At 46.9% G+C, this 26131-nt stretch overlaps 1 protein-coding gene across 1 annotated transcript in view; it reads right to left on the bottom strand.

Annotated features, from left to right (window-relative positions):
- The window catches only part of LOC141099806 (uncharacterized), an 88339-nt gene extending 62439 nt beyond the window's left edge, over positions 1-25900 (bottom strand). Inside the window, exons 1-3 of the mRNA XM_073587873.1 lie at positions 25620-25900; positions 21849-21930; positions 14988-15011 (exon numbers count right to left, since the gene is read on the bottom strand). Coding sequence (XP_073443974.1) covers positions 14988-15011; positions 21849-21908 — 84 coding nt within the window. The 5' untranslated portion in view covers positions 21909-21930; positions 25620-25900. The remainder of the gene's footprint in view (positions 1-14987; positions 15012-21848; positions 21931-25619) is intronic.
- Between the last annotated feature and the right edge of the window lie 231 nt (positions 25901-26131).

Here is a 26131-nt window from a genome sequence, read left to right as displayed (position 1 = left end):
GTGTCCCCCAATTAAAGGCTAAGAGAAAGAGATTTTACGGTGAGTACACAAAAATCTCCTTTACTCTGTCGCCTTATTGGGGGACACAGAACCGTGGGACGTTTCAAAGCAGTCCCTGGGTGGGAAGCAGTGGACGAATATTGTGCTGACAGTCCCCTAGACTTGGGGTACTGCCGCCTGCAGGACCCATCTACCCAGGCTTGCATCCGCTGAGGACTGGGTATGCACTCTGTAGTGTTTTGTAAATGTGTGCAGGCTAGTCCAAGTGGCTGCCTTACACACTTGATGTGCCGAGGCTTGATGCCGAATGGCCCAAAAGGCCCCTACCGCCCGCGTAGAGTGTGCCGTGATACCGGCCGGAAGGGGAGAATTGTTGAGGCGGTAAGCCTCTTGAATGGTGGACTTGATCCACCTAGCAAGGGTGGCTTTGGAAGCCGGTAAGCCCTTGCGAACGCCTTCTGGAAGAAGGAAAAGTGAATCAGACTTCCGGAAGGGAGCAGTCCTAGACACGTAAATACGCAATGCCTTGACAAGGTCAAGCGTATGCAGAGCCTTCTCTACCCTATGAACGGGAGCCGGGCAAAGAGACGGTAGTGATATTTCCTCATTGAGGTGGAAGCTGGACACGACCTTCGTAAAGAAGGACGGTATTGTACGGAGAACCACCTTGTCCTGATGAAACAGCAGGAAGGGTTGTCTGCAGGAAAGAGCTGAAAGTTCAGACACCCTGCATAGCGAGGTGATTGCCACCAGGAAAACCACTTTCTGTGATAGAAAGCGGAGTGAGACCACCCTAAGGGGTTCAAAAGGAGGTGACTGTAGTGCTGTCAAGACCAGGTTGAGGTCCCACGTCTCCAACGGACGTTTGTAGGGGAGAACCAATCGGGAAACCCCTTGGAGAAAAGTCTTCACTTGCGGCTTGTTGGCAATACGCCTCTGAAAGAGCACTGAAAGCGCTGACACCTGGCTCCTCAGCGAGCCCAGGGATAGCCCAGCGTCCAGGCCTGACTGAAGGAAACCAAGGACCTTTGGAAGAGAATAGGGAAGTGGGATCTGCCCACGAGATTCGCGCCATGTGAAGAAAACCTTCCAGGTACGATAGTAAATCCTGGCTGAAGTTGGCTTTCGAGCCCTGATCATGGTTTTAACGACGTCCGGTGAAAAACCTGCTTGGGTCAAAACCCAGGTCTCAATGGCCACGCCGTCAAATTGAGAGCCCCTGAGTTCTGGTGGAAGAACGGGCCTTCTGACAGGAGGTCGGGACGCGTGGGGAGACGCCAGGGAGCGTCTGCTGTGAGTTGCATGATGTCGGCGTACCATGTACGCCTGGGCCAGTCTGGATCGATCAGAATGGTGGGAACACCCTCTTGTTTGATCTTCCTCAGGACTCTGGAGATCAGGGGGAGGGGTGGAAAAATGTACTGAAGCTGGAACTGGGTCCAGTCCTGAACCGGGGCATCTGCTCCGAGCGACCGCGAATCGCGCGTCCTGGCCATGAAATTGGGAACCTTGGCATTGAGATGGGATGCCATCAGATCCACGTCCGGGGTCCCCCAACGATGACAGATCTGACAGAAGACTTCGGGATGGAGAGACCACTCCCCCGAGTCCATTCCTTGTCGGCTGAGATAGTCGGCTTCCCAGTTGTCCACACCCGGAATGTGGACCGCGGAGAGTACCGACCTTGCAGCCTCTGCCCATTGTAGGATACGTGTTACTTCGGTCATCGCCTGGATGATGCGGGTGCCGCCTTGATGGCTCACGTATGCCACTGCCGTAGCATTGTCCGACTGTACTCTGATATGAGAGTCTGCTAGCAAGTGATGGAAGGCTTTCAACGCCAGGAAGATGGCCCGAATTTCCAGGATGTTGATGGGCATGGTCGATTCCCTTGGTGACCACCTGCCTTGCGCTCTGTGATGTAGGTGCACCGCGCCCCAACCCATAAGGCTTGCGTCGATGGTCAAAACCTTCCATTGACCGGAGAGAAAGGATTTTCCCCTTGCAAGCGAGGTTGGCTCGAGCCACCAGTGCAGGGACCTCCTGGTGTTTGCTGATAACCGGAACTCCCTGTCGAGGGAGAACGGATTCCTGTCCCAGGACTTGAGGATGGCCAGTTGAATGGGTCTGAGGTGAAACTGGGCAAATGGTACCGCCTCCATTGCTGCTGCCATCCTGCCAAGTACTCTCATGGCATACCGGAGAGATCTGGGGGACTTGCGGAGGAGTGTGTGAACTCCCAGACGGACAGCCAGTGCCTTGTCCCTGGGGAGAATCAACAGACCCTTGGAGGTGTCGAATAGCATCCCCAGGAAGGTCAGAGACTGACTTGGGGTAGTCGAGGACTTCTGTAAATTGACTAACCATCCCAGGCGCCTCAGTGTCGATCGTGATGGAGACGTTGACCTCGTAGTCCTTGAGGGTGGGGACCTTGATAAGAAGGTCGTCCAGGTATGGAACGACTACTATGCCTCTGGAGTGCAGAACGTCCATGGTAGCTGCCATGACCTTTGTAAATGTTCTGGGAGCCGTGGCGAAACCGAACGGGAGGGCCACAAACTGGTAATGGTCTTGGTTGATTGCGAATCTGAGAAACCTCCGATGGGCGGGAGCAATCGGTATATGCAGGTATGCGTCCTGTATGTCTATGGAGGCGAGATATTCTCCTTTTTCCATGGACGCAACGATTGACCGGAGGGATTCCATGCGGAAGTGACGAACTCGAACATACTTATTGAGTTGCTTGAGGTCTAGTATGGGTCGGACGCTGCCTCCCTTCTTGGGCACCACGAACAGGTTGGAGTAGAACCCTCGGAAGCGCTCTTTTGCTGGGACTGGCACTATGACTCCTGCTTGCAGGATGGAAGAAACCGCTTGACGGAAGGCCTGAGCTTTGAGCGGGGATTTTGGAGGGACAGAGGGAAAAAACCTGTGCGGTGGGCAGGTAGTAAATTCGATTTTGTATCCTGGAGACACTATTTCCTTGACCCACTTGTCTTCTGTAATAGGCAGCCAGACCTGCTGAAAAAGTAGCAGTCGTCCGCCTACAAGTGGGGTGTCTTCCAGAGGGCATGAGTCAAGATGAGGGAAAAGTCTGAGGTTTTCCTCCTTTAGATTTTGCCTGGCTTGCCTTTGACTGCCAGTTCCTGTCCGGCCTCTGTGCCGCACGTGTGATGTCCCTGCGGGGGAACGATTACGTTTTGTGCTGGGAGTGAGACGGACCAGCCTGAAGAATTCCGAAAGGATCGGAAATGAGATTGATTACGTTTTTTAAACGTGCGTTTTGGTGTTAGTTGAGGGAGGGAAGTACTTTTGCCCCCGGTAGCATTGGATATCATTGTATCCAGCTTTTCACAGAAAAGATGGCCACTGAAGTACGGGAGATTTGTTAGGGACTTTTTTGAGGCCGCATCCGCTTTCCATTCTCTTAGCCAGAGAATACGCCGGATTGTGATGGCGTTTGATGCTATTCCCGCTATCCCTCTTACAGAGTCCAACGCTGCATGGACCATGTAATCTGCCACTACTGCAATTTGCATCGCCTGGTCCACCAGCTGAGGATTTGAAGCTTGAAGGCCCTTTTGCAATAGATCAGCCCAGGCCATGATGGCCTTGGCTGCCCAAACTGAAGCAAATGCGGGAGCCAGAGAGGCACCTGCCGCTTCAAAGATTGAACGAGCCATGCGTTCTACTTGTCTGTCTGCTGTGTCCTTGAGGGTTGAACTGTCCGGCAGCGAGAGAAGCATTTGTGCTGCTAGTCTAGAGACTGGAGGGTCCACTTCAGGCAGATCTGTCCAATCCTTGGTGTCTTTCTGTGGAAAGGGGTACCTTGCTTCCAAATACTTGTGATTGGCGAATTTTTTCTCAGGCTGCGAAAAATGCTTAGAAAGGATTTTTTGAAATTCCGGGTGATTAGGGAAGACTTTCGATGGTTTCTGAACACTTTCAAAGGAAATCTTGTGTTCTGGTGCTTCCGGGGTTGGTTCTGAAATGTCCAACACCCAAAGGATGGAAGAGACGATATCCTCAACTATCGCAGTATTGCTAGGGGGACAAGGGAGCAAAACGTTCTCTGTTTCGTTATCTGAATTGGAGTCACATATGCCCTCTGAGTCTTGCGCATCGCTAAGGAGCTCCCTAGCGGGCGAATTAGAGCGGAGGTTTCCCGTGGTCTGGGATCGTTGTGGAGATCCGCATTGTCTTTCTCTATCAGGGGACGGCCTCGGTGACCTGAGGCCACTGTGTCTTTCCCTGGAGGGGGAAGACCTATTGCTATGTGAGGACGCAGATGAACGCGACCTGTGGGTCCGCTTACGCCTCGAACTGTCGGAAGCGCCCTGTTCATGAGACCAGACGTCCCTTTGCTGGGTAACGTTCATAGCCGAGACATGACCCTGCAGAGCCTGCAGTAATGTGGAGGTCAGGTTATCTATAGACTGTGTCATAGACTGCGACATCTGAGTCGCCCATTCCGGCGCAGTAGTGGTCGCAGAAGCATTGGTAGGGACTTCTTGGGGTTCTGATCCTGTTTTTTGAGTACAATCCCGGCAGTGCGGGTACATGCTGCCGCTGGGGAGAGTGGCCTTGCAGGCTGTGTGTAGACTGCATAAAAGCAGTCTTGCCTGGTTATTTTCCTTGAGCCCGACATAGTACCTAGGCTGATTAGTGGAGGCCCTACAGGGGTATCTACGCAGAGGAAAGGAGTAGGAGAGTGCTATAGGTTATAGGAATTCACAGCTGAGTACAAAGAACCCAGCTGTGATCTTACCCCACAGGTGCTCCACCTTAGGTCCAGCGCTGATAAGTCCCACGTCCTGTGCGCCCCAGAGACTGCTGTGCTGCCTTCCTTCAGGTGCAGCAAGATGGCCACCGGATTCTGAGGTGGAGAGGGAAGGGGGCGGAGAGCTGGAAAAGGGCGCGCTGAGCTATGTAAAAGCGCGCCCTTCCTGCCTTGATCCACCCCTTCTATGACACTGCAGTGTCATTTTCGTCATCCGGGGGTCGGGCCGGGGGGCAGGAATGGGGCGGCGACTTCGGCTAGGCCTAAGCCACGGCCTAAATTTGAGGTCTCCTGCCCAGCAGGGCTCCAGGACGGCGCGGTCGTCCGGGGGGGGGGGCTCGGATTTAAACCAGACCCCCCCAGAATGAAAGGAAGGCTGGCGGTAGGGCCATGCGCGTGACTGGGGCCCTGTGGAGGGTCCCTTTGGGGCGCTATATAGCTACTGCTCATTTGCACAAGAAAAGACTAGAAGCAATGGGATGAAACTGAATGGGAGGAGACACAGATTGGATATTAGAAAAAACTTTTTGACAGTTAGAGTGATCAATGAGTGGAACAAGCTGCCACGAGAAGTGGTGAGTTCTCCTTCAATGGAAGTCTTCAAACAGAGGCTGGACAGACATCTGACTGGGATAATTTAGCGAATCCTGCTTTGAGCAGGGGGTTGGACCAGATGGCCCAGGAGGTCCCTTCCAACTCTACGATTCTATGATTCTATGAAAGCTAAATGGGAGACATATGTAGTCCCTATATCGATGGACAATGGAAAGAGATTCTAGAAACTTCCCAAATTGGCTCCCAAGTATACACTGCTCAAAAAAAAGGGAACACTTCAACAACAGAATATTACTCCAAGTAAATCAAACTTCTGTGAAATCAAACTGTCCACTTAGGAAGCAACACTGATTGACAATCAATTTCACATGCTGTTCTGCAAATGGAATAGACAACAGATGGAAATTATTGGCAATTATCAAGACACCCTCAATAAAGGAGTGGTTCTGCAGGTGGGGACAACAGACCACATCTCAGTACCAATGCTTTGTGGCTGATGTTTTAGTCACTTTTGAATGTTAGCTGTGCTTTCACACTCATGGTAGCATGAGACGGACTCCACAACCCACACAAGTGATTCAGGTAGTGCAGCTCATCCAGGATGGCACATCAATGCGAGCTGTGGCAAGAAGGTTTGCTGTGTCTGTCAGAGTAGTATCCAGAGGCGTTACCAGAAGACAGGCCAGTACACCAGGAGATGTGGAGGGGGTCGTAGTAGGGCCACAACCCAGCAGCAGGACCGCTACCTCCGCCTTTGTGCAAGGAGGAACAGGAGGAGCACTGCCAGAGCCCTGCAAAATGACCTCCAGCAGGCCACAAATGTGCATGTGTCTGCACAAACGGTTAGAAACCGAGTCCATGAGGATGGTCTGAAGGCCTGACGTCCACAGATTGGGGTTGTGCTCACAGCCCAACACCGTGCAGAACGCTTGGCATTTGCCACAAAACACCAGTATTGGCAAATTCGTCACCGGCGCCCTGTGCTCTTCACAGATGAAAGCAAGTCCACACTGAGCACATGTGACAGACGTGCCAGAGTCTGGAGATGCCGTGGAGAGCTATCTTCTGCCTGCAACATCCTTCAGCATGACCGGTTTAGCAGCGGGTCAGTAATGGTGTGGAGTGACATTTCTTTGGAGGGCCGCACAGCCCTCCATGTGCTCGCCAGAGGTAGCCTGACTGCCATTAGGTACCGAGATGAGATCCTCAGACCCCTTGTGAGACCATATGTTGGTGCGGTTGGCCCTGGGTTCCTCCTAATGCAAGATAATGCCAGACCTCATGTGGCTGGAGTGTGTAAGCAGTTCCTGCAAGATGAAGGTATTGAAGCTATGGATTGGCCCGCCCGTTCCCCAGACCTGAATCCGATTGAGCACATCTGGGACATCATGTCTTGTTCCATCCACCAACGTCACGTTGCACCACAGACTGTCCAGGAGTTGGCGGATGCTTTAGTCCAGGTCTGGGAGGAGATCCCTCAGGAGACCATCCGCCGCCTAATCAGGAGCATGCCCAGGCGTTGTACAGTAGGAAGGTCATACAGCCACATGGAGGCCACACACAATACTGAGCATCTTTTCCTTGTTATGAGGCATTTCCACTGAAGTTGGATCAGCCTGTAATTTGATTTTCCACTTTGATTTTGAGTATCATTCCAAATCCAGACCTCCATGGGATATTAATTTTGAGCTACATTGATAATTGTTATGTTTTATTGTTCTAAACACATTCCACTATGCAATGAATAAAAATTTGCAACTGGAATATTTCATTCAGATATCTAGGATGTTGTATTTTAGTGTGCCCTTTATTTTTTTGAGCAGTGTATTTAATTCACAGAGTATACAAAATTACAAGCTTTTTACACAAGATACAGCATCTTGCAACATAGCGATATTCTTGGTATGGGATTGATGAGGCACATTTGATGAGTATAATGTGGGAATGTAGACAGATTGGCCCATTTTAAGATTAGGTCATCTTCTGACAGAAAGAGTGCATGAAGTGAAATTGCTAACAGATCGCCGTATATGTATATTGGGATTATTTGAGGAGTGGATTCTGACTTGCCCCTATTCACAGGTATCTATCATATCTTATTTCAAGCACATAAACTTCTTGAATTTCATTGGTTAGATACGCAACCTCCATCTATGGGAGAACTACAGTGAAGGATAAATAATATAATCTGGTTGGAAAGAGGAGTCTATCATTAACCTAACTCTATTCGCAAACGTAAGAAGATATGGAGTCCTTGGTTGGATACTCCAGGGCTGCCCACAAATCTTCTAATTAGAGAGAGAATATTTACGATGCTATCCCTTAATTGTTTTTCTCTTTTTAACCTCTTTTCCCCCTTCTACAAATTTTATACTCTGTTAGTCTACAACTACTCTGAAAATGGTCCTCCCTGGAATGCTGGGATTTGGGTTTAGGGTGGGTTAGGGAATTGAAGCTAAGTTACTTTATGTACTATACTATGGAATTATTATGTCATTTATGTTATTTGAAAGATGGAAAATTTGTATCTTGAGTTTTTCAATAAAAAATATTTAAATTTAAAAAAGTAATTTTGTGGTTATCAAATACAGTTCTATTATGTTTTTTTTCTTTAGTAGCCAGAGAGGAGAGTTGCTGTAAAGTGCACCACATCCTTTGGAGGATCTAAGCTTATGCGTATTTGATACACTGCCTATTTTGCAAATTTTACCACCTACAAAGAATGGAGAGGTCTGTAATTTTTATCTTAGGTATCCTTCAACTTTGAGAGACAGAAACTAAAAGTAAAATCCAGAAAATCACATTGTATGATTTTTACATAATTAATTTTTCATTTACTTGCATGAAATAAGCATTTGATACAATAGAAAAACAGAACTAATATGTGGTACAAAAATCTTTGTTTGCAATTACCGTAGCTCTTGACCTTGCACACACTGAAGCCGGGATTTTGGCCCACTACTCCATACAGATCTTTTTCAGGTTTTTCATGTTTCGGAACTATTGCTGGGCAACACTGAGTTTCAACTCCCTCCAAAGATTTTCTATTGAATTTGGTCTGGAAACCGGCTAGGCCACTCCAGGACTTCGATACGCTTCTTACTGAGGTACTCCTTAGTTGCCCTGAATGTGTTTTTCAGGTCATTATCATGCTGGAACACCCGGCCACGGCCCATCTTCAAAGCTCTAAGGGCAGGAGGTTGTTGGCTTGCGATACATTCTCCCTTCAATATAGTGCAGTCGTCCAGTTCCCATTTAAAAAACGCACACCCAAAGTAAGATGTGTCCCCCCACCAGGCTTCACGGTTGAGACGGTATTCTTGGGGTTGTACTCATTCTTCTTTCTCCAAATACGGCGAGTGGAGTTGATACCAAAAAGTTCTATTTTGGTCTCATCTCACCACATGACCTTCTCCCATACCTCCTCTGGATCATCCAGAAGATAATTTGTGAACTTCAAACGACCCTGGATATGTTCTTGTGTGAGCAGGGGGACCTTGCATGCCCTGCAGGATTTTAATCCATGAAGGCGTAGTATTACTAATGGTAATGTTTGAGACTGTTGGTTCCAGCTCTCTTCAGGACATTGACCAGGTCCTCCCTTGTAGTTCTGGAATGATTTCTGAACTCTCTCAGAATTATCCTTACCCCATGAGGCGAGTTCTTGCATGAAGCCCCTGACCGACGAAGCTTGACAGCCATCTTGTGTTTCTTCCATTTTCTAATAACTGTGCCAGCAGTTCTTGCCTTCTCACCAAGCTGCTTGCCTATCATCTTGTAGCTCATCCCAGCTTTGTGCAGGTCTACAAATTTGGCCCTGGTGTCCTTAGACAGCTCTTTGGTCTTGGCCATGGTGGAGAGGCTGGAGAGTGACTGATTGTGTCGACAGGTGTGTTTTATACAGGTAACGGGTTCAAACAGATGCAATTAATACAGGTAATGAGTGCAGAGTTGGACAGCTTCTTAAAGAAAAGCCGGATTACTTACCGGTAATGCTCTTTTAATGAGTCCACGACAGCACCCACTGGAGGTATCGGATCCGCCCATTTGGAACAGGAAACCCTACAGGAAAGATAAAAGGGGCGGTCCGCCTTTCCTCCTCAGTTTTTCGTTTCAGAGTACCAGAGGGACCGCCAAGGATTAGGCAATGTTCTCTTATTTTAACATCTTTCTTATCCATTATTTGGTTAATATACTTTAACTATTGATATCCTTAGGAGGGGAAGTGAACGGGTGCGGTCGTGGACTCATTAAAAGAGCATTACCGGTAAGTAATCCGGCTTTTTACTCTTCGCCACGACAGCACCCACTGGAGAGATTCCAGAGACCATCACCTGGGTGGGACCACCGTGCCAAGGATAGTCCTGCCAAAGCTTAAGTCAGAGGTTGATGAAAGATCAAGTCTGTAGTGGTTATAGAAGGTAGAAGGGGATGACCAAACTGCCGCCTTACATATAGTTTCAATCGGAACATCTCCCTTTTCCGCCCAAGAGGTTGCCATTGCCCTGGTGGAATGCGCCCTGATGTTCCCTGGAGGATCTTCGTTTTTTGCGGAGTAGGCTAAACGAATGGCCTCTCTGATCCACCGGGAAATGGTGCTCTTCGTGACTCCATACCCCTTCTTACAGCCCTGAAATGAAACAAATAGGGCCCTACTCTGCCTCCAACTGTTGGACCTCTCAATACATTTCAGGACAGTTCTTTTGACGTCCAGAGTATGGAACTTCTGCTCTTCCGGAGTAGAGGGATTTTTATAGAAGGTTGGGAGGAGTATCTCCTGAGATCTATGGTATTTTGTTGCCACTTTTGGCAGGTAGGCAGGGTCTGGTTTTAATACCAATCTGTCTTGGTATTCTTGGGAAAAAAGGTGGATCTATTGACAAGGCCTGGATATCACCCACTCTTCTAGCTGAGGTCAGTGATACTAAGAGGGCCATTTTAAGTGCTAAGTATTTGAAGGGTATTGTGTCGATCGGCTCAAAGGGGTCTACCGTTAGGGCGTCTAAGACCAGATTTAGATACCATGTAGGGACGGAGGGTATGTGGATTGGAGCTATTCGTTCACATGCTGTAATGAAACGAGTTATCCACTTGTTGCCTGCTATATTATGGCCATATAGTGCTCCTAATGCCGATATTTGTACTCTCAGTGTATTTACTGCTAAGCCTAAGTCTTTCCCCTTCTGCAGAAATTCCAAGATTGGGATTATCGGAACTTCTGCTGTATGAGGTACTGTATGGAATTGAAGAAATTTTTTCCATATTCTAGTGCAAAATTTGGGTCGTGGACTGTTTTCTACTTTGTAGTAGTGTAGTAATTAAGGACTCCGAGAATCCTCTTGTCCTCAATAACTGCCTCTCAAATTCCACGCCGTCAAGTGCAAGCTGAGCACTTGAGGGTGGAAAAAGGGGCCTTGGGAGAGTAGATTGGCAGTCGGAAGGATCCAAGGATCTGTTATTGACATAATCTGCAGCCACGAAAACCACGGTCTTTTTGGCCAGAACGGTGCTATTAAGATTATTCTTGCTTTGTCGTCTCTGATCTTCCGAATTACTTGAGGTAGGAGGATCAATGGAGGGAACGCATACGCCTGGTTGAAATTCCATGGAGTCAGAAAGGCGTCCAGTATGTCTGGGTGATCTGACGGAGATAGGGAGGCAAATGTTTTTATCTGCCTGTTCTCCTTTGTGGCGAAAAGGTCCACCTCGGGTTGTCCCCATGAGGCTACTATGTCCCTGAAGACCTTCCGATTGAGGCACCACTCTCCTTGTCGTAGAGTGTGTCGGCTTAGGAAGTCTGCCTTTTGATTGCTCTCGCCTCTGATATGAAGGGCCGAGAGGGACAAAAAATAGTTTTCTGCTAAGTTTAAAATTCTTGACGCTGAAGACATCAGAGTCTCTGATCGAGTTCCTCCTTGTCTGTTTATATATGCCACTGTGGTGGTGTTGTCCGACAGGATCCTTACATGCTTCTGTTGGAGCTGCGGAAGGAAGTTGTATAGAGCATAGAACACTGCAGTCAGTTCTTTTAAATTAGATGAGTAATCGCATTCCTCTTTACTCCACCTTCCCTGATGAAACCCATTCTCCATGTGGGCTCCCCAGCCCTGGGGACTGGCATCGGTGGTTACGATACAGGATGGAACTATAACCCATGGAACTCCTGAACATAAATGGTTATCGTCTAACCACCACTCTAGGGAAGTCAAGACTTCTTGTGACAGGGTTATTTTGCTCTGCAAATGACCACTATGTCGCTTATCCTCTTGGAGGATCTGGTGTTGTAGCGTACGGACATGGTACTGGGCCCACCGGACTGCCGGGGTGCAAGAATTTAGTGATCCTAATAGTGACATTGCTTCTCTCAAGGATACACGTGGTTTATCTATAGCTGCTTGTATTTTTTGTTTTGTGAGGGTGATTTTTACCTGAGGTAGTAGACATCTCTGGGTCAAGGAATCTAGATGAAATCCCAGAAATGTCTGGAGAGATTGCGGATCGAGTCTGGACTTTTGGATATTGATGATCCAGCCAAGGCTCTGAAAAGAGGAGATTGCGTCAGTTACGCGTTCAGTACATTGTTTGACTGAATTCCCAATTATTAGGAAGTCGTCTAGATATGGCACAATTAGTGTGTCTTTTTGGCGAAGGTAGGCCATCACTTCTGCCATCACCTTGGTAAATATTCTTGGTGCCGTGGAAAGCCCGAAGGGCATTGCCGCGTATTGGAAATGACGAATCCTTCCCTCGACTTCCACTGCGACTCTTAGGTATTTCTGGAATCTGTTGTGTATAGGGAGATGATAATAAGCATCTTTTAAATCAATCCCTGCCATTACGCAATTTGGGAAAAGAAGCTTTATAGTGGATCTAATTGATTCCATTTTGAAATTATAATTTTTTATAAATGAATTTAGCTTCTTTAAATTAATAATGGTTCTACACGTACCGTCTGGTTTAGGCACCAAAAACGGGAGAGTAAAAACCTCTACCCTGTTGTTCCTCAGGGACGTCAACTAAAACTTTTTTAGCTAGTAGGACTCGAATCTCGTCTTCGAGAGCCTTTTGCTGAAGTGAGGAATTAAGGCGAGTTATAACAAAGAACTCATAGGGGATCCGAAGGAATTCAATCTTTATTCCTTCCTTGATTATGTTCAAAATCCATGGGTTTAACGTAATTTGTTCCCACTTGGTAAAAAAATTTTTTAATCTACCCCCAACTGGTGGGTCTAAACTCTTAATTTTTATCTCTCCTATATGTTGGCCCTCTGAAGATGGTACCCTTCTGCTTTTCGTCTTTCGTGGCCCATCTGTTCGTTCTGTCCGATTGCCTTCTTCTCCCGAATGGCCATCTTTTAAAGGTTTTCCTATAAAACGGAATGGGAGAATCACTGAAGGCCTTTTTCCTTTCTTTTGCCTTGGCGAGAATTTCGTCTAAGGCTTTTCCAAAGAGGAACTCACCCTCGCATGGGGTTGCACTAATTTTGGATTTTGATTGTGCATCCCCTTTCCAGCTCTTTATCCACAGCGCGCGTCTGGCGTTATTCACCAGGGCTGCCGACCTCGCTGCCAGTCTTAGGGTGTCCGCTGAAGCGTCTGCCATAAAGGCAGCTGCACCTCTTATCAACGGGATGGCTGCACGCAGTTTCTCCCTTGACACTCTTTGCTCAATCTGCTGGTCTAATTGATCTAGCCATACCAGCATTGATCTAGCAGTACATGTGCTGGCTATTGCGGGTTTGAATACCCCGGTGGTGGATTCCCAGGACCTTTTGAGCGAAGATTCAGCCTTTCGGTCTAATGGGTCTGCTAACAATCCTGCGTCCTCGACCGGGATCGAGGTCTGTTTGGAAGTGGAGGATATGACAGCATCCACCTTTGGTACTTTAGTCCATTTTAATAGATCTTCATCAGTGAACGGGTATTTCCGTTTTGAAGCTGATGGGAGAAAACCCCTCTGGTCGTGTTTCTCCCACTCTCTTTTGATGAGGTCCTTAATTGCCGGTATCACCGGAAATGATCTCCTCTTTTTCTCTGCCAATCCCGCAAACATAATGTCCTGCGCGGTTTGGGCTCCCCTTTCTTCTTCACATCCCATAGTATTTCTAACCGCTTTTACAAGGTTATCTACGCTGTCCAGTGGAAAACATGCGCGTCCTTCCATCTCCGAGGATGACGATGAGGACGTGGATGCGGAGCCTGAGTTTAACTCCTGTTCTTCCTCTGACTCTGAACTAACAATGACCTGTTTCTTATGACTGGACTCTGCGGGAGTGCTGGCGCGGTTGATGGCTTGTATTTCCTCCCTAATTATGGCTCGGATATCTTTGGAAGATATCGTCGACCCCTGCCTGGTCTCTTTCGTGCATTGTTTGCAGAGTTTTTTGGGGTAGGAGCCAGGGAGAGGATCTGAACATAATGCGCATTCTTTATGTTTAGTTTTTTCTTTTTTCTTTGACTGAAGTGAGAGGTCAAAGGTAAAGAGAGAGGGGGGGGGGGAGGGAGGAGGTTAGCTTAATAGGTAGAGTATATACTTTGCACACTCACCCAGTGAAGCTTAATACCGGGTCGGATGGCTGAGACGGTCTGGATCGGGTTTCTGCTGCCTCGCTCCTGCGGGCAGTCTCTGTCCTGGCGCTGCGGTCCCTGGTGGAGTTGCCCCCAGCTGAATCCCCTGCTGGGGTTTGCGACTCTGCGGGGGACGACATGGTTCCAACGATGCAGCGCTGCAGCGCTGTTTTATCTTTCTTCTTGTCGTGCCCCCGGAAGTCGCCCTGTCACAGGGCGCATGCGCCGCATCATCGCCATCCTACCCCGGAAGTTCAACCATTACTTCCGGGGTATAGGAGCGTCGGGTGCCGGCCGGCTTCCGCGCCACCGCTACTCACAAGCGCGGCTCGCGCGCTCATGGCCTCACCTCCACGCTATATCCCCACCGATTGGGGGGGGGGGATCCCCCGGACCGGCCCGGCCCGCTCCCTGGTAAGACCGGGCGGCCCTCCCCGGACCCGGTCATTACCACTATGCCACCAGACGAGGGGGGAGCCGTCAAACGGAATCTCCCCCGACGCTGCTTCCGGACCGCAGCCCCTGCCGTTCCCGAGGAGACCGCACAGGCGGATGCATGGCCCGGGTAAGATCCTGCAGGATCCTGCTCCATTTGGAACAGGAAACCAAAACTGAGGAGGAAAGGCGGACCGCCCCTTTTATCTTTCCTGTAGGGTTTCCTGTTCCAAATGGGCGGATCCGATACCTCCAGTGGGTGCTGTCGTGGCGAAGAGTAAAAAACTAATATTTCTGTGAGCCAGAATTCATGCTGGTCAGTAGGTGATCCAATACTTATTTCATGCAATAAAATGCAAATTAATAATGTAAAAATCATACAATGCAATTTTCTGGATTTTTTTTAAGATTCTGTCTCTCACAGTTGAAGTGTACCTACAGTAAAAAATAAAGACCTCTCCATTCTTTGTAGGTGGGAAAATTTACAAAATAAGCAGTGTATCAAATAGCTATTTTCCCCACTGTATAAGTTTTCGAAAACTGCTGTATTGCTTCAGGATTTGGGCTGAATATTTGTTAATGGGTTGCTAAAACCAAACAATCACTTTATATCAAAATATGGTTATGTACTTCTTACAGAGGCACTCACCTCACATAAGTGTTGTGTCCTTATCTAAAATAAAAAAAGAAGGATTAACTTATTTAATAAAGAAAGGAAAACAGATACAATTGAGATTTTGTTTCAAGACAAACTTATTTTTTTCTGATTAAGGCTATGTGCCCAGGAAACGCGCGTTTTTTTGCCGCGATTTTTCCGCTTTTTTTGCGCAAAAAACACGCTTTTTTTTTCTGCATGTCTTTTGAACTATAGGAAATAGCCAAAAATGCAGATCTAAGCGGAAACTAATGAACATGCTGCGTTTTTTTTACCGCTAAGCGTTTCCTTAGCGGTAAAAAACGCATCCATTGGCACAAAAAGGCCAAAATGCATTAAAATGAATGGGATGCTTCTTTTAGGTGTTTTTGATGCGGTTTGACCCCGAAAAACGCATAAAAAAACGCTTAAAAAAACGTGACGTGGGCACACAGCCTTAGAGTAGATTTTGGTTTAACTAAAAAAAAAAAAGACATTTAAAAATCAACAACTAAAATTTGTTTGTTTCATGTTCTAGGATAAACTCTCACTTTTGGTGAAAGCATAAGGTGAGGGAGCGGGGTGAACAGTCCCTTAAAGGAAAGGTGCCGCAATTTTATATAATTTGCAAAAAAAGAGTAAGTAACAAAACATGTTGTTTCAGCAAATGTTGTACTAACTAGGATTTATGGTTTGTTTGTAATAATGTTTTAATGTAGCCACTGGGCGCTGCCATCTTGATTTGCAGATCTGTGGAGGACTCATACAGTCTGCAAATATGGCCGTCCCTGGACATAGGAGACTGCGACGGCTCCCGACCCCACCATGCAGCCTCATTAGCAGTGAACTGGGCACGCCCCTGTGGGCTGCACCATTCACTGCTGTAGGTGTGGCTGGGCGCCATTTTACTGTAGCCCAGTGCTAACTGCTGAGCTCCACTTTCTGCACCGTGCTTCCTGCTCCAGCTCCACTTTCTGCACCGTGCTTCCTGCTCCAGCTCCACTGTCCTCCTGCTCTGTCTCCGCCTCCTCACTCACACACAGCCCCAGTGATCTCCGGTAATCTGATACCTTTGCTTTTATGAGAGCTTTCATGGCTGTCTGAGGAGGACAGTGACATATACAGCCCATAGTCTAATGTATAATTGAGGGGGGGGGGGGGGTTTTCACCAGTGTGGGCATATCTGTAATACTGTCTCCTGTGATACTGCCTGCTGAACCGTGTATCTAATCCTCTCGTGTGATACTGACTGCTGAACCGTGTATCTAATCCTCTCCTGTGTGATACTGTCTGCTGAGCCGTGTACCTAATCCTCTACTGTGTGATACTGACTGCTGAACCGTGTATCTAATCCTCTCCTGTGTGATACTGACTGCTGAACCGTGTACCTAATCCTCTACTGTGTGATACTGACTGCTGAACCGTGTATCTAATCCTCTCCTGTGTGATACTGACTCCTGAACCGTGTATCTAATCCTCTCGTGTGATACTGTCTGCTGAGCCGTGTACCTAATCCTCTCCTGTGTGATACTGACTGCTGAACCGTGTATCTAATCCTCTCCTGTGTGATACTGACTGCTGAACCGTGTATCTAATCCTCTCCTGTGTGATACTGTGTGCTGAGCCGTGTATCTAATCCTCTCCTGTGTGATACTGACTGCTGAGCCATGTATCTAATCCTATCTTGTGTGATACTGTCTGCTGAGCCGTGTATCTAATCCTATGCTGTGTGATACTGACTGCTGAGCCGTGTATCTAATCCTCTCCTGTGTGATACTGACTCCTGAACCGTGTATCTAATCCTCTCGTGTGATACTGACTCCTGAACCGTGTATCTAATCCTCTCGTGTGATACTGTCTGCTGAGCCGTGTACCTAATCCTCTCCTGTGTGATACTGACTGCTGAACCGTGTATCTAATCCTCTCCTGTGTGATACTGACTGCTGAACCGTGTATCTAATCCTCTCCTGTGTGATACTGTGTGCTGAGCCGTGTATCTAATCCTCTCCTGTGTGATACTGACTGCTGAGCCATGTATCTAATCCTATCTTGTGTGATACTGTCTGCTGAGCCGTGTATCTAATCCTATGCTGTGTGATACTGACTGCTGAGCCGTGTATCTAATCCTCTCCTGTGTGATACTGTCTGCTGAGCCATGTATCTAATCCTCTCCTGTGATACTGACTGCTGAACCGTGTATCTAATCCTCCCCTGTGTGATACTGTCAGCTGAGCCGTGTATCTAATCCTATCCTGTGTGACACTGACTGCTGAACCGTGTATCTAATTCTCTCTTGTGTGATACTGACTGCTGAACCGTGTATCTAATCCTCTCCTGTGTGATACTGACTGCTGAACCGTGTATCTAATCCTCTCCTGTGTGATACTGTCTGCTGAGCCGTGTATCTAATCCTCTCCTGTGTGATACTGACTGCTGAGCCGTGTATCTAATCCTCTCCTGTGTGATACTGTGTGCTGAGCTGTGTATCTAATCCTCTCCTGTGTGATACTGACTGCTGAGCCGTGTATCTAATCCTCTCCTGTGTGATACTGACTGCTGAGCCATGTATCTAATCCTCTCCTGTGTGATACTGTCTGCTGAGCCGTGTATCTAATCCTCTCCTGTGTGATACTGTCTGCTGAGCCATGTATCTAATCCTCTCCTGTGTGATACTGACCGCTGAACCGTGTATCTAATCCTCCCGTGTGATACTGTCTGCTGAGCCGTGTATCTAATCCTCTCCTGTGTGATACTGACTGCTGAGCCGTGTATCTAATCCTCTCCTGTGTGATACTGACTGCTGAGCCGTGTATCTAATCCTATCCTGTGTGATACCATCTGCTTAGCCGTGTATCTAATCCTATCCTGTGTGATACTGCTCTCCTGAAATACTCTGTGCTGCTGTCACCATGCTGGTTTTGTGTGTGATCTACATGGTGGTATTGTGTATGATCTATATGGCGGCATTGTGTGTGAAGTATATGGCGGTATTATTTGTGATCTGCTAAAAGGGGACCCATTGTAGGGTGTTTCTGGCTGAGCACCTGCACACGGGTCAGGGGTAATAGGCGCAGTCAGGGGAGGGCTGGTGAGGCAGCTGAAGAGAGGGGTCTCATTTTTATTGTTACTGTATGGCTCCATTCCCCCCCCATCCTACTTCCCAGCGTCACCCCGGACTGCGCCTGTTGCCTCGCTTTCACACATCGCCAGAACAGAATCTGAGGAGGGGAATGTGGTATTTGCATGCAAAGTCTGGATCAGAACAGGCCATCAATCAGCAGAAATGTTTCCTGGAAATCTGTGCTGCTGTCTCCCTGCTCCTCCCCCATACATCTCCCTCTGTGCCCCCCATAGACCAGCGCACTGCTTTCCTGAAATACTGTGTGCTGCTGTCACTCTGCTCCCTCTACCATATATCGCTCTGTGTGCCCCCCATAGACCAGCACACTGCTCTCCTGAAATACTCTGTGCTGCTGTCACCCTGCTCCTCCCTCATATACCTCCCTCTGTGCCCCCCATAGACCAGCACACTGCTCTCCTGAAATACTCTGTGCTGCTGTCACCCTGCTCCTCCCCCATATACCTCCCTCTGTGCCCCCCCATAGACCAGCACACTGCTCTCCTGAAATACTCTGTGCTGCTGTCACCCTGCTCCCAGAATCCTTGCTGCCTGCCATCCTCGGTGACCGAAGACCCCATTCCTCTCCTCAGATCCTGTCCTGGCGATGTGTGAAAGCGAGGCGACAGGGGCCTGATATATGGAGGAAGGAGCAGGGTGACAGCAGCACAGAGTATTTCAGGAGAGCAGTGTGCTGGTCTATGGGGGGCACCCTGTTCGGTGCCAGGGATTGTACATAGAGTGCTGTGTTATATACACATGGATGGACCGTCTGCTTGTCTGCTCCACAGAAATCCAGGAAACATTTCTGCTGATTTGGTGGCCTGTTCTGATCCAGACTTTATATGAAAAGACAGTCAGTATAACTTTGCAGGCCCCATCAAAATGGCTGCTCACTGTGTTCCTAGATGTCGTCCTCTCTTTTCCCTTAGCAAGCACCCAGTAGGGGAGGAGAGGAGTGACACCACACCCATGTCAGCAGATTCCGCCCATACAGTGTCCATTTTAGGGCATGATCATATATCAAAATCAAACATCATGGACACTGTATGCCCATAATTACTGCAGGACAGTAATGTGAGCTAGTTGTACACTAGGTTTTTGTGCCAAATTTCAGTATCTGCTAGTATCCCCCTAGTGTTAGCAAGTGGAAATGCCAAACTTTTTAAAATTATTTTTCATATTTTACAAAATTAAAAACAAATGATAATATTTTTTAAGAAAATGTAAACATTAATTCTTTACATTTTTTCAATTGCTGAAAAAATTTTTTTGGGATGGCACCTTCCCTTTAAAATGACAAATTAGAAAATGTTCACTTGCATATTTAAACTACACTCCCTTCTATACAAGTGTCCACCCATAACTTCGTGGATAAATTCACCCTCCTTCCAATAAGTTCCCTTTAATCATGACCAACATTGTGGTGTCACAGCTTTAACCCCTTAATGACCACCAATACGCTTTTTTCCTAGAGCTGAGCTATAACAGCATAGCATCCCTCGATGGGTGAAAATGCCACAGGTGTCGGCTGTACACTATAGCTGACACCTTGCTGCATCAGCCAAGATTGGTATTGACACCAACCATGGCAGTTTAACCCCTTAGATGCTCCTGTCAATAGGAACTATGGCATCTAGATTCTTAACAGAGCGTGGGGGCTTCCTCTTTAACCCTGCTGGCACCCTGAAATTATGATTTTGTGGTTCTGATGGCTTCCATAGCAATTCACAGCCAAATAATGGCCTAAGGCTAAGTTCACACTTGCGTATGGCTGGTTTACGTACTTCCTCCATTAAGCATTGTCTACGCTCCACCTACTTCCGCATGCATCCCTATCTTTAACATTGGGTACGCAGGGACATGCGTCCACATGCGGCATTTTGACGTGGCCGCCGACCGCTAATTTGACAATTCTGGTTAAAGAGATAATCAAAGTTGACATTTGCAATTTTTTTTTAATTTGTTACATTTCTGATATCTTTATTAATAAATGCAATACAAGGAAGGGAGAGAGAGAGAGAGAGAGAGAGAGAGAGAGAGAGAGAGAGAGAGAGAGAGAGAGAGAGAGAGAGAGAGAGAGAGAGAGAGAGAGAGAGAGAGAGAGAGAGAGAAATTTTCCAGCCGCCAGAACAGAGTTTAGAGTTAAATTTCTGCCTGAGTGAAGTGTTTCGGGCATGCGCAGTGAGAAGTGCGGATCCTGCCGCCCGAAAAAACGCTACATGCTCCGTTCGGGCATGTCGGCGGACGTCAAAATTTTGGCGGATCCACAAAAAAAACGGATCCAACGGATGCCCATCCGTCAAGATCCGCCGGTAATGCAACTCAATGGCAAAAAAAAACGGATCCGCAAAAAAAAAATGGCGGATCCATTTTTTTTTGCAAAACGGCGGATTTTGACTGATGGACAAAAACTGATGCGTGAAACAGGCCTAAGGGGTTAAGGTTCTTTATCACATCTGTGTGAATGTGGGTGTACTACCTGATATTTGTTTTTTATCGAACTGAATAATGTTCTAGTTTCATCCTCAAAATCGGATCAGAATAGAACATGCTCTAAGGCTACTTTCACATTAGCGTTTTTTAGCGCTGCGCTTCGTGCGCAATAGAAACGCATGCAAAAAAACTAATCATGCGTTTTGCATGCGTTTGCGTCTTTTAGGCGCATGCGTTTTAACCAGTTTCTAGTCATGCTAACTCCATGCGCACACCAGTGTCATCTCCATGCGCACGCCAGTGTTCCCACAGACTGTAATGCATTATTTTGACACATTCCGTGCACAAGTTTGCGCATGCGTTTTTTTACGCTGTTGGACGGACCCAAAAATGCAACAGGTTGCGTCTGGCGCGCCGAGGCGCACACTACAAAAGAAGCATGCGCACGAAAACGCATATGAACGTGTGCAAATGCTAGACCATGCGCCCGCCATGTTAAACATAGGTAGCGCACAGCCCATGGACGCGCATGATGCGCTGCGCTAAAAATCGCTTATGTGAAACCAGCCTAGGTTTTACAAACCTCATGCTCGGATCCATGATTTTCATGGATGTGTGAAAGGATTTGTGACCCTATGAGTCCAAGTGCCATTCAGTAAAAAAAAAATTTGGTCATCACCCAGTCATTTCACACGGATGTACAAATGCACCCTTAGTGACATTTCACTGTAACTGGTTTTCAAAGTGATTTAAAAGGAACCTGTCACCAGAAAAAAATGCTATTAACTTGCAGATATAGGGTTAATAACGTCACTAATCTGCCCGGTGCCCGCACTTAAACGCTGCGGTTATAAAATTAACTTTACTCTCCCCGGTAGCATTCGGTGTCAGTCATGGGAGTGGCGGGTCCAGTAAAGGCGGCCCCGGCACGGACTGACAGCTGGCCCTAATGCAAAGCCAGTGTCAGTCAGGGCTGGGGGCGCAGTTACAGCGGCCACTCTGTATTCTCAGAGCGGTGACTCAACCAGTGAGAGGGCACCAGACCCTGTGAACCGGAATGCTATGGGGGGAATAAAGCTCAGTTTCTTCCGGGCAGTGTTCGGCTACATGCAGGTGCCAGGAAGATTGATAACGCTATTAACCCGCAGATTAACCCCATATCTGCAGACTGATAGCGTTTTTTTCTGGTGACTGGTTCCCTTTAGTGAGTTAAATCTGTAAGATGCAGATGGTAGTATAATTTAGAGTATTTTCTGCAACATTATTATAATATTCAAAATGTCTGACAACTGTGTCGGAAAATAAAAAATTACAATACTTACATAAGAAAAACTTCTATAATTCCCTCTTCCGCTTTTAAAATATTTTCTTGGTCGACTCATAGTTCTTTTTAGCAAGCAGTAGCTAAAACAAGAGAAAAAAAATATTAATAACCTCTTTGTTTGCAGGTGCCTTTTCTCCATTTACTGTTTTTTCCACAATAACATTTTAGTTTTAGGATTTTTATGTCATAAATGTCTAAACAGTGAGCAACAACCCAAATAGGCTGTAGGAGACACAAACAATCCAGTCAGCTTGGCTGTACCATTATTTCCCACCCATGATAATAGACAGTGACTGCAGAGTGGCCAACGCTAAGCAAGGACAAGGAGCCCCACTAATTCAGCAGGGGTCCGGCCACAAAATACTGATGAAAAGGTCCGGTCCCCAGATATCGATGAACTATCCTTAGATCACTAATATCAGATCATTTCTAGTCTAACCCCAGTGCTCCCACTGACCGGCTGTTAGCAGATGTTAGACCTGGTGGCAGTCGGATGTAAACACTTGGAGCAGAGCTGCAAAGCACACTGAATGTCTCTTGAACAGATGGCCTACAGCATCACCTGTACAATACAAGGGAAATCCTGAAAACATGACCTGTTGGTGGGCCTTGAGGACTGGAGTTGGGGAACCCTGGCCTACAGCACCTAGCTCGGTTCAATGCGTTTACATCCGGGTACTGACAAAGCTTACAATCGGGGTGCTGAGTGTTGCACCACCACCCCAGGCCATTTTTTTTTTTCCTTCCCTTCTTCCAAGAACCATAGTTTTTTTTTATTTTTCTACCAATATAGCTATTTTATAGCTTGGTTTTTGAGGGACTAGTTGTACTTTTGAATGACAGCATTCATTTTACCATGTGATGCACTGGAAAGAGGGGAAGAAAAAAAAAAAAAAAAACACAATTTCACAACTGTTTTTTTTTTTTTTTTAATTTACCTTGTTCCCTCTGCTGCAAAACTGACCTGGCAATATGATTCCCCAGATCAGTACGAGTACACCGATACCAAACATGCATAGTTTTGGGTTGTTTTTTTTTTTTTTTTTAAATAATAAAAAAAAAAATTTGGAAATTCGTAAAGAAATTTCCAGACCCGGCCATCATTCTCACATTTCTTATATATTTTCAGGATATGGGGCTGGGTGAGGGCTTAATTTTGGCACTCTCAACTGACGTTTTTACTGATAACATTTTGGTGTAGATACAGTGTTTTAGTCGCCTCTTATTGCATTTTATTGTGGCGGTCAAAAAAAAAACGTACTTCTGGTGTTTCCATTTTATTTCTCCTTAGATGAGGAATAGATCAGACACTTATAGGACATTTCATTATTTCTCCAAATTCTTAGGAAACATTTACATCACATCCTGCACTGTACTACTGTACCCAATGTATTATATATTTTAGGATTCGGTCCGTTTTATATCGACTCCAATTCCAACGCCACGAAAATGGACACAGACTCCACAGCCCTGCTCATTACACAGTTTACCGATCGGATTAATTTATTTTATATTTTGATAGATCGGACTTTTATGAAAGAAGCAATACCAAATATGTGTATTTTTTTCTTTTATTTTTAATTGGGCAAAAGGGGCATGATTTGAACTTATGTTGTTTTTTTCATATTTTTTAAAAACTTTCTTTTTCTTTAACTATTTTTTTTATTAGTTCCCTTCAGGGACTTGAAGCTGCAATCATCTGATTGCTTGTGATATACCTAGCATTGCAAGAGCACTGCTATATATAGCTAAAATGGCTTTCTCCTATGAATGGCAGTCATCGTAATGACATACACGGGGGTCATCAGCAGACCCCTGGGACAAGTCACGAGCGTGCTGATGGGAGCGTGGAATGTGCGCACCCCCCCCACACACACCACATACTAATGACCGCAGTCAGAGATTGACAGAGGGATTTAACAGGTTAACAGCCGGGGGCGGAGGCAGCCATGACATAACAGTACTTCATGGCAGTAAGGCTATGTCCATACGTTCAGTACTAAGCAGCGCTTTGGAGGGAGCACATGACCGCTGTGTCCAAAGTGCTGCCGGCTTTTGAATGTAGGTGAATCTGCATGTGTTCATTGAAACGTGCATAATCACCGCATCCAGTACATTGGACAGGTTAAATTTATCTTGCGGAGACTTGCGTCTCCGCAAGATAAATAGACATGCTGCAGTGTGGAAAGACGTGCCGTGTGTCTGTCTCTGCAGGGGCGCTGAGGGTGTGGGTGCACGCATAGTGGACATGAGATTTCATGAAATCCCCTCCACTATGCTGTAACATCTGGCCGCTGCAAGTTTGATGCTGCGGATGTACGCATCGTTCCACCCGCAGCATTCACTGACCGTGGGAACATACCCTAAGTGGTTAATGAGGACCTGTCATTTTATTTCTGCTGCTCCTGAGTCTTCTGCCCTTTTTTATGTTAAATCTGTCTTTTGGTTCCCAAGATATTGGCCTTTTTATTTAGTGATTTTTATGGTCTTTCCAAAGGGGTGTTGCTGACAGGATTCTCTGGGTACATTTAGGCCATGCGCACACACTGCGGTTTTTGCTGCGGTTCTGGCCCTGCAGAACTGCAGCATTTCCGCTGACATGGTACTTTACCATGTTAGCCTATGGGTTTTCAAAACCGCAGTGCTCATGCTGCGGTTTTTTACCTGCGGAAAAGCTGCGTTTTTTTTTCCGCAGCATGTCAATTGCTTCTGCGGATTCTGCTGCGGTTTCACACCTTTAACATAGTAGAGGTGTGAAACCGCAGGGGAAACCGCAGCAAAACCGCAGGTCACTTTACCTGTGGTTTTACCTGCGGTTCCACAGGAAAAAACCTGCAGGTGAATCTGCAGTGTGTGCACATAGCCTTAGGCTGCTCTGCATTATTACCCTGTGAGCATCACCTCCCTGGTAAAGATCATAAAAATAGCACCAAATAAAAAGGCCCATATCTTTAGAACAGTATGGTGGATTTAAACGGGATCCAGCAGGACTAAAACGAGAGCAAACTGGCCACTTTTGATCTGATGACATGTCCTCTAGGTGCTGTTCAAGGCCACCCATATACTGTCTTCTGTCACAAATGAGAAGTACATGACTCAAGAGACATCTCTAGGACCGCCCAGTTGTACTTTTATAACAAACTAAACTTTTCAAGCCAATATCTCTGCAAAAGAGATAGAAAACTTTAGAAATGAAAAGTATGTGTTGCTCATCTCTGGCTTGAGAGGACACATTTTGACCTTGGTCATATATAAGTCTGCTTACCACAGGCCTGGGGAGGAATCCTTCTGAACTGCAGGTCAGTGCTGCCACCAGGAAACACAGCAATCACAGTAACGATGGGGCAGACCTGGGGAGAAGATGGGAGCAAGAAAAACACGGCCTCACACCACATCAACAGACAAATGAAAAGGTTACCAGTGTTTACAAGTTTAAAAAGGTTTCTTCCTCACACAAAAAACATCAGTATCGATGTCAGCAGGAAGATAAAAAAAATAACTTTACTGGAAGAAAGGGAGGGAAAAAAAGTCAAAAATGGAAAATAAATATAAACTGACATCCTCTGTCACATTCGCTGCCTTTTGTGCTGTACATGGGGCAGATCACTGGGGTCAGTGCTATATTAATGGCAGAGTACATGAGAGGCTGGGTCTCACATACAGAGGCCTGGCCAGCAGTAAGAAGCACTGGCCCTAACATTAGGGTTCCTGGGCGCCTCGTTTCTCTCCCAGGCCTCATACACACACGCACAAAAGCTGAGCAACTCACCCAAACCAGCAACCGCTCCGAGAACACGCGCCTACAATGCTCGGTGTGATACAGATACTTCCGCTCAATTCGCCGCCATTCTGCCTGAGCCCAGAAACCGAGTCCCAACGTGTGAATGCAATTGGTCTCTGAGAAAATGGCCGCCACACTGCACGACGTAGGATCAACCAGTCACATGACTGTCGCACAGCTGCGCGTACTTCCGGGAGGTCACGTGAGAAACGTGAATGACGTGACGTCACGAAGGCGTACCCATACTTTCCTTCTAGTCTGAGACTAGTCTTGTGGCTGGTGGCATGCAGTCAGCACCGCCATTCTAGTTCGCTCACTGACATTTCTGCAATGGAAGTGACCCCAGGAGCTGCTCACAGACCCCCAATTCTAGGCACCTCATTACAGAATGGAGGGTCTGCAGGCAGGAGGCATAAGTGATATTACAAGAGGGTGACTAGAAATTAGGTTTTTATATACAGAGGTGGACATATTGGTGCAATCTGTGCAAAGCAGGGGCA

This window comes from Dendrobates tinctorius, unplaced genomic scaffold (assembly GCF_039654945.1).
Source record: "Dendrobates tinctorius isolate UK_male_01 unplaced genomic scaffold, ASM3965494v1 ptg000102l, whole genome shotgun sequence".
Lineage (NCBI taxonomy): Eukaryota > Metazoa > Chordata > Amphibia > Anura > Dendrobatidae > Dendrobates > Dendrobates tinctorius.
Note: the sequence above shows the minus strand (reverse complement) of the source record. Positions and strands in the feature narration are given on the sequence as shown.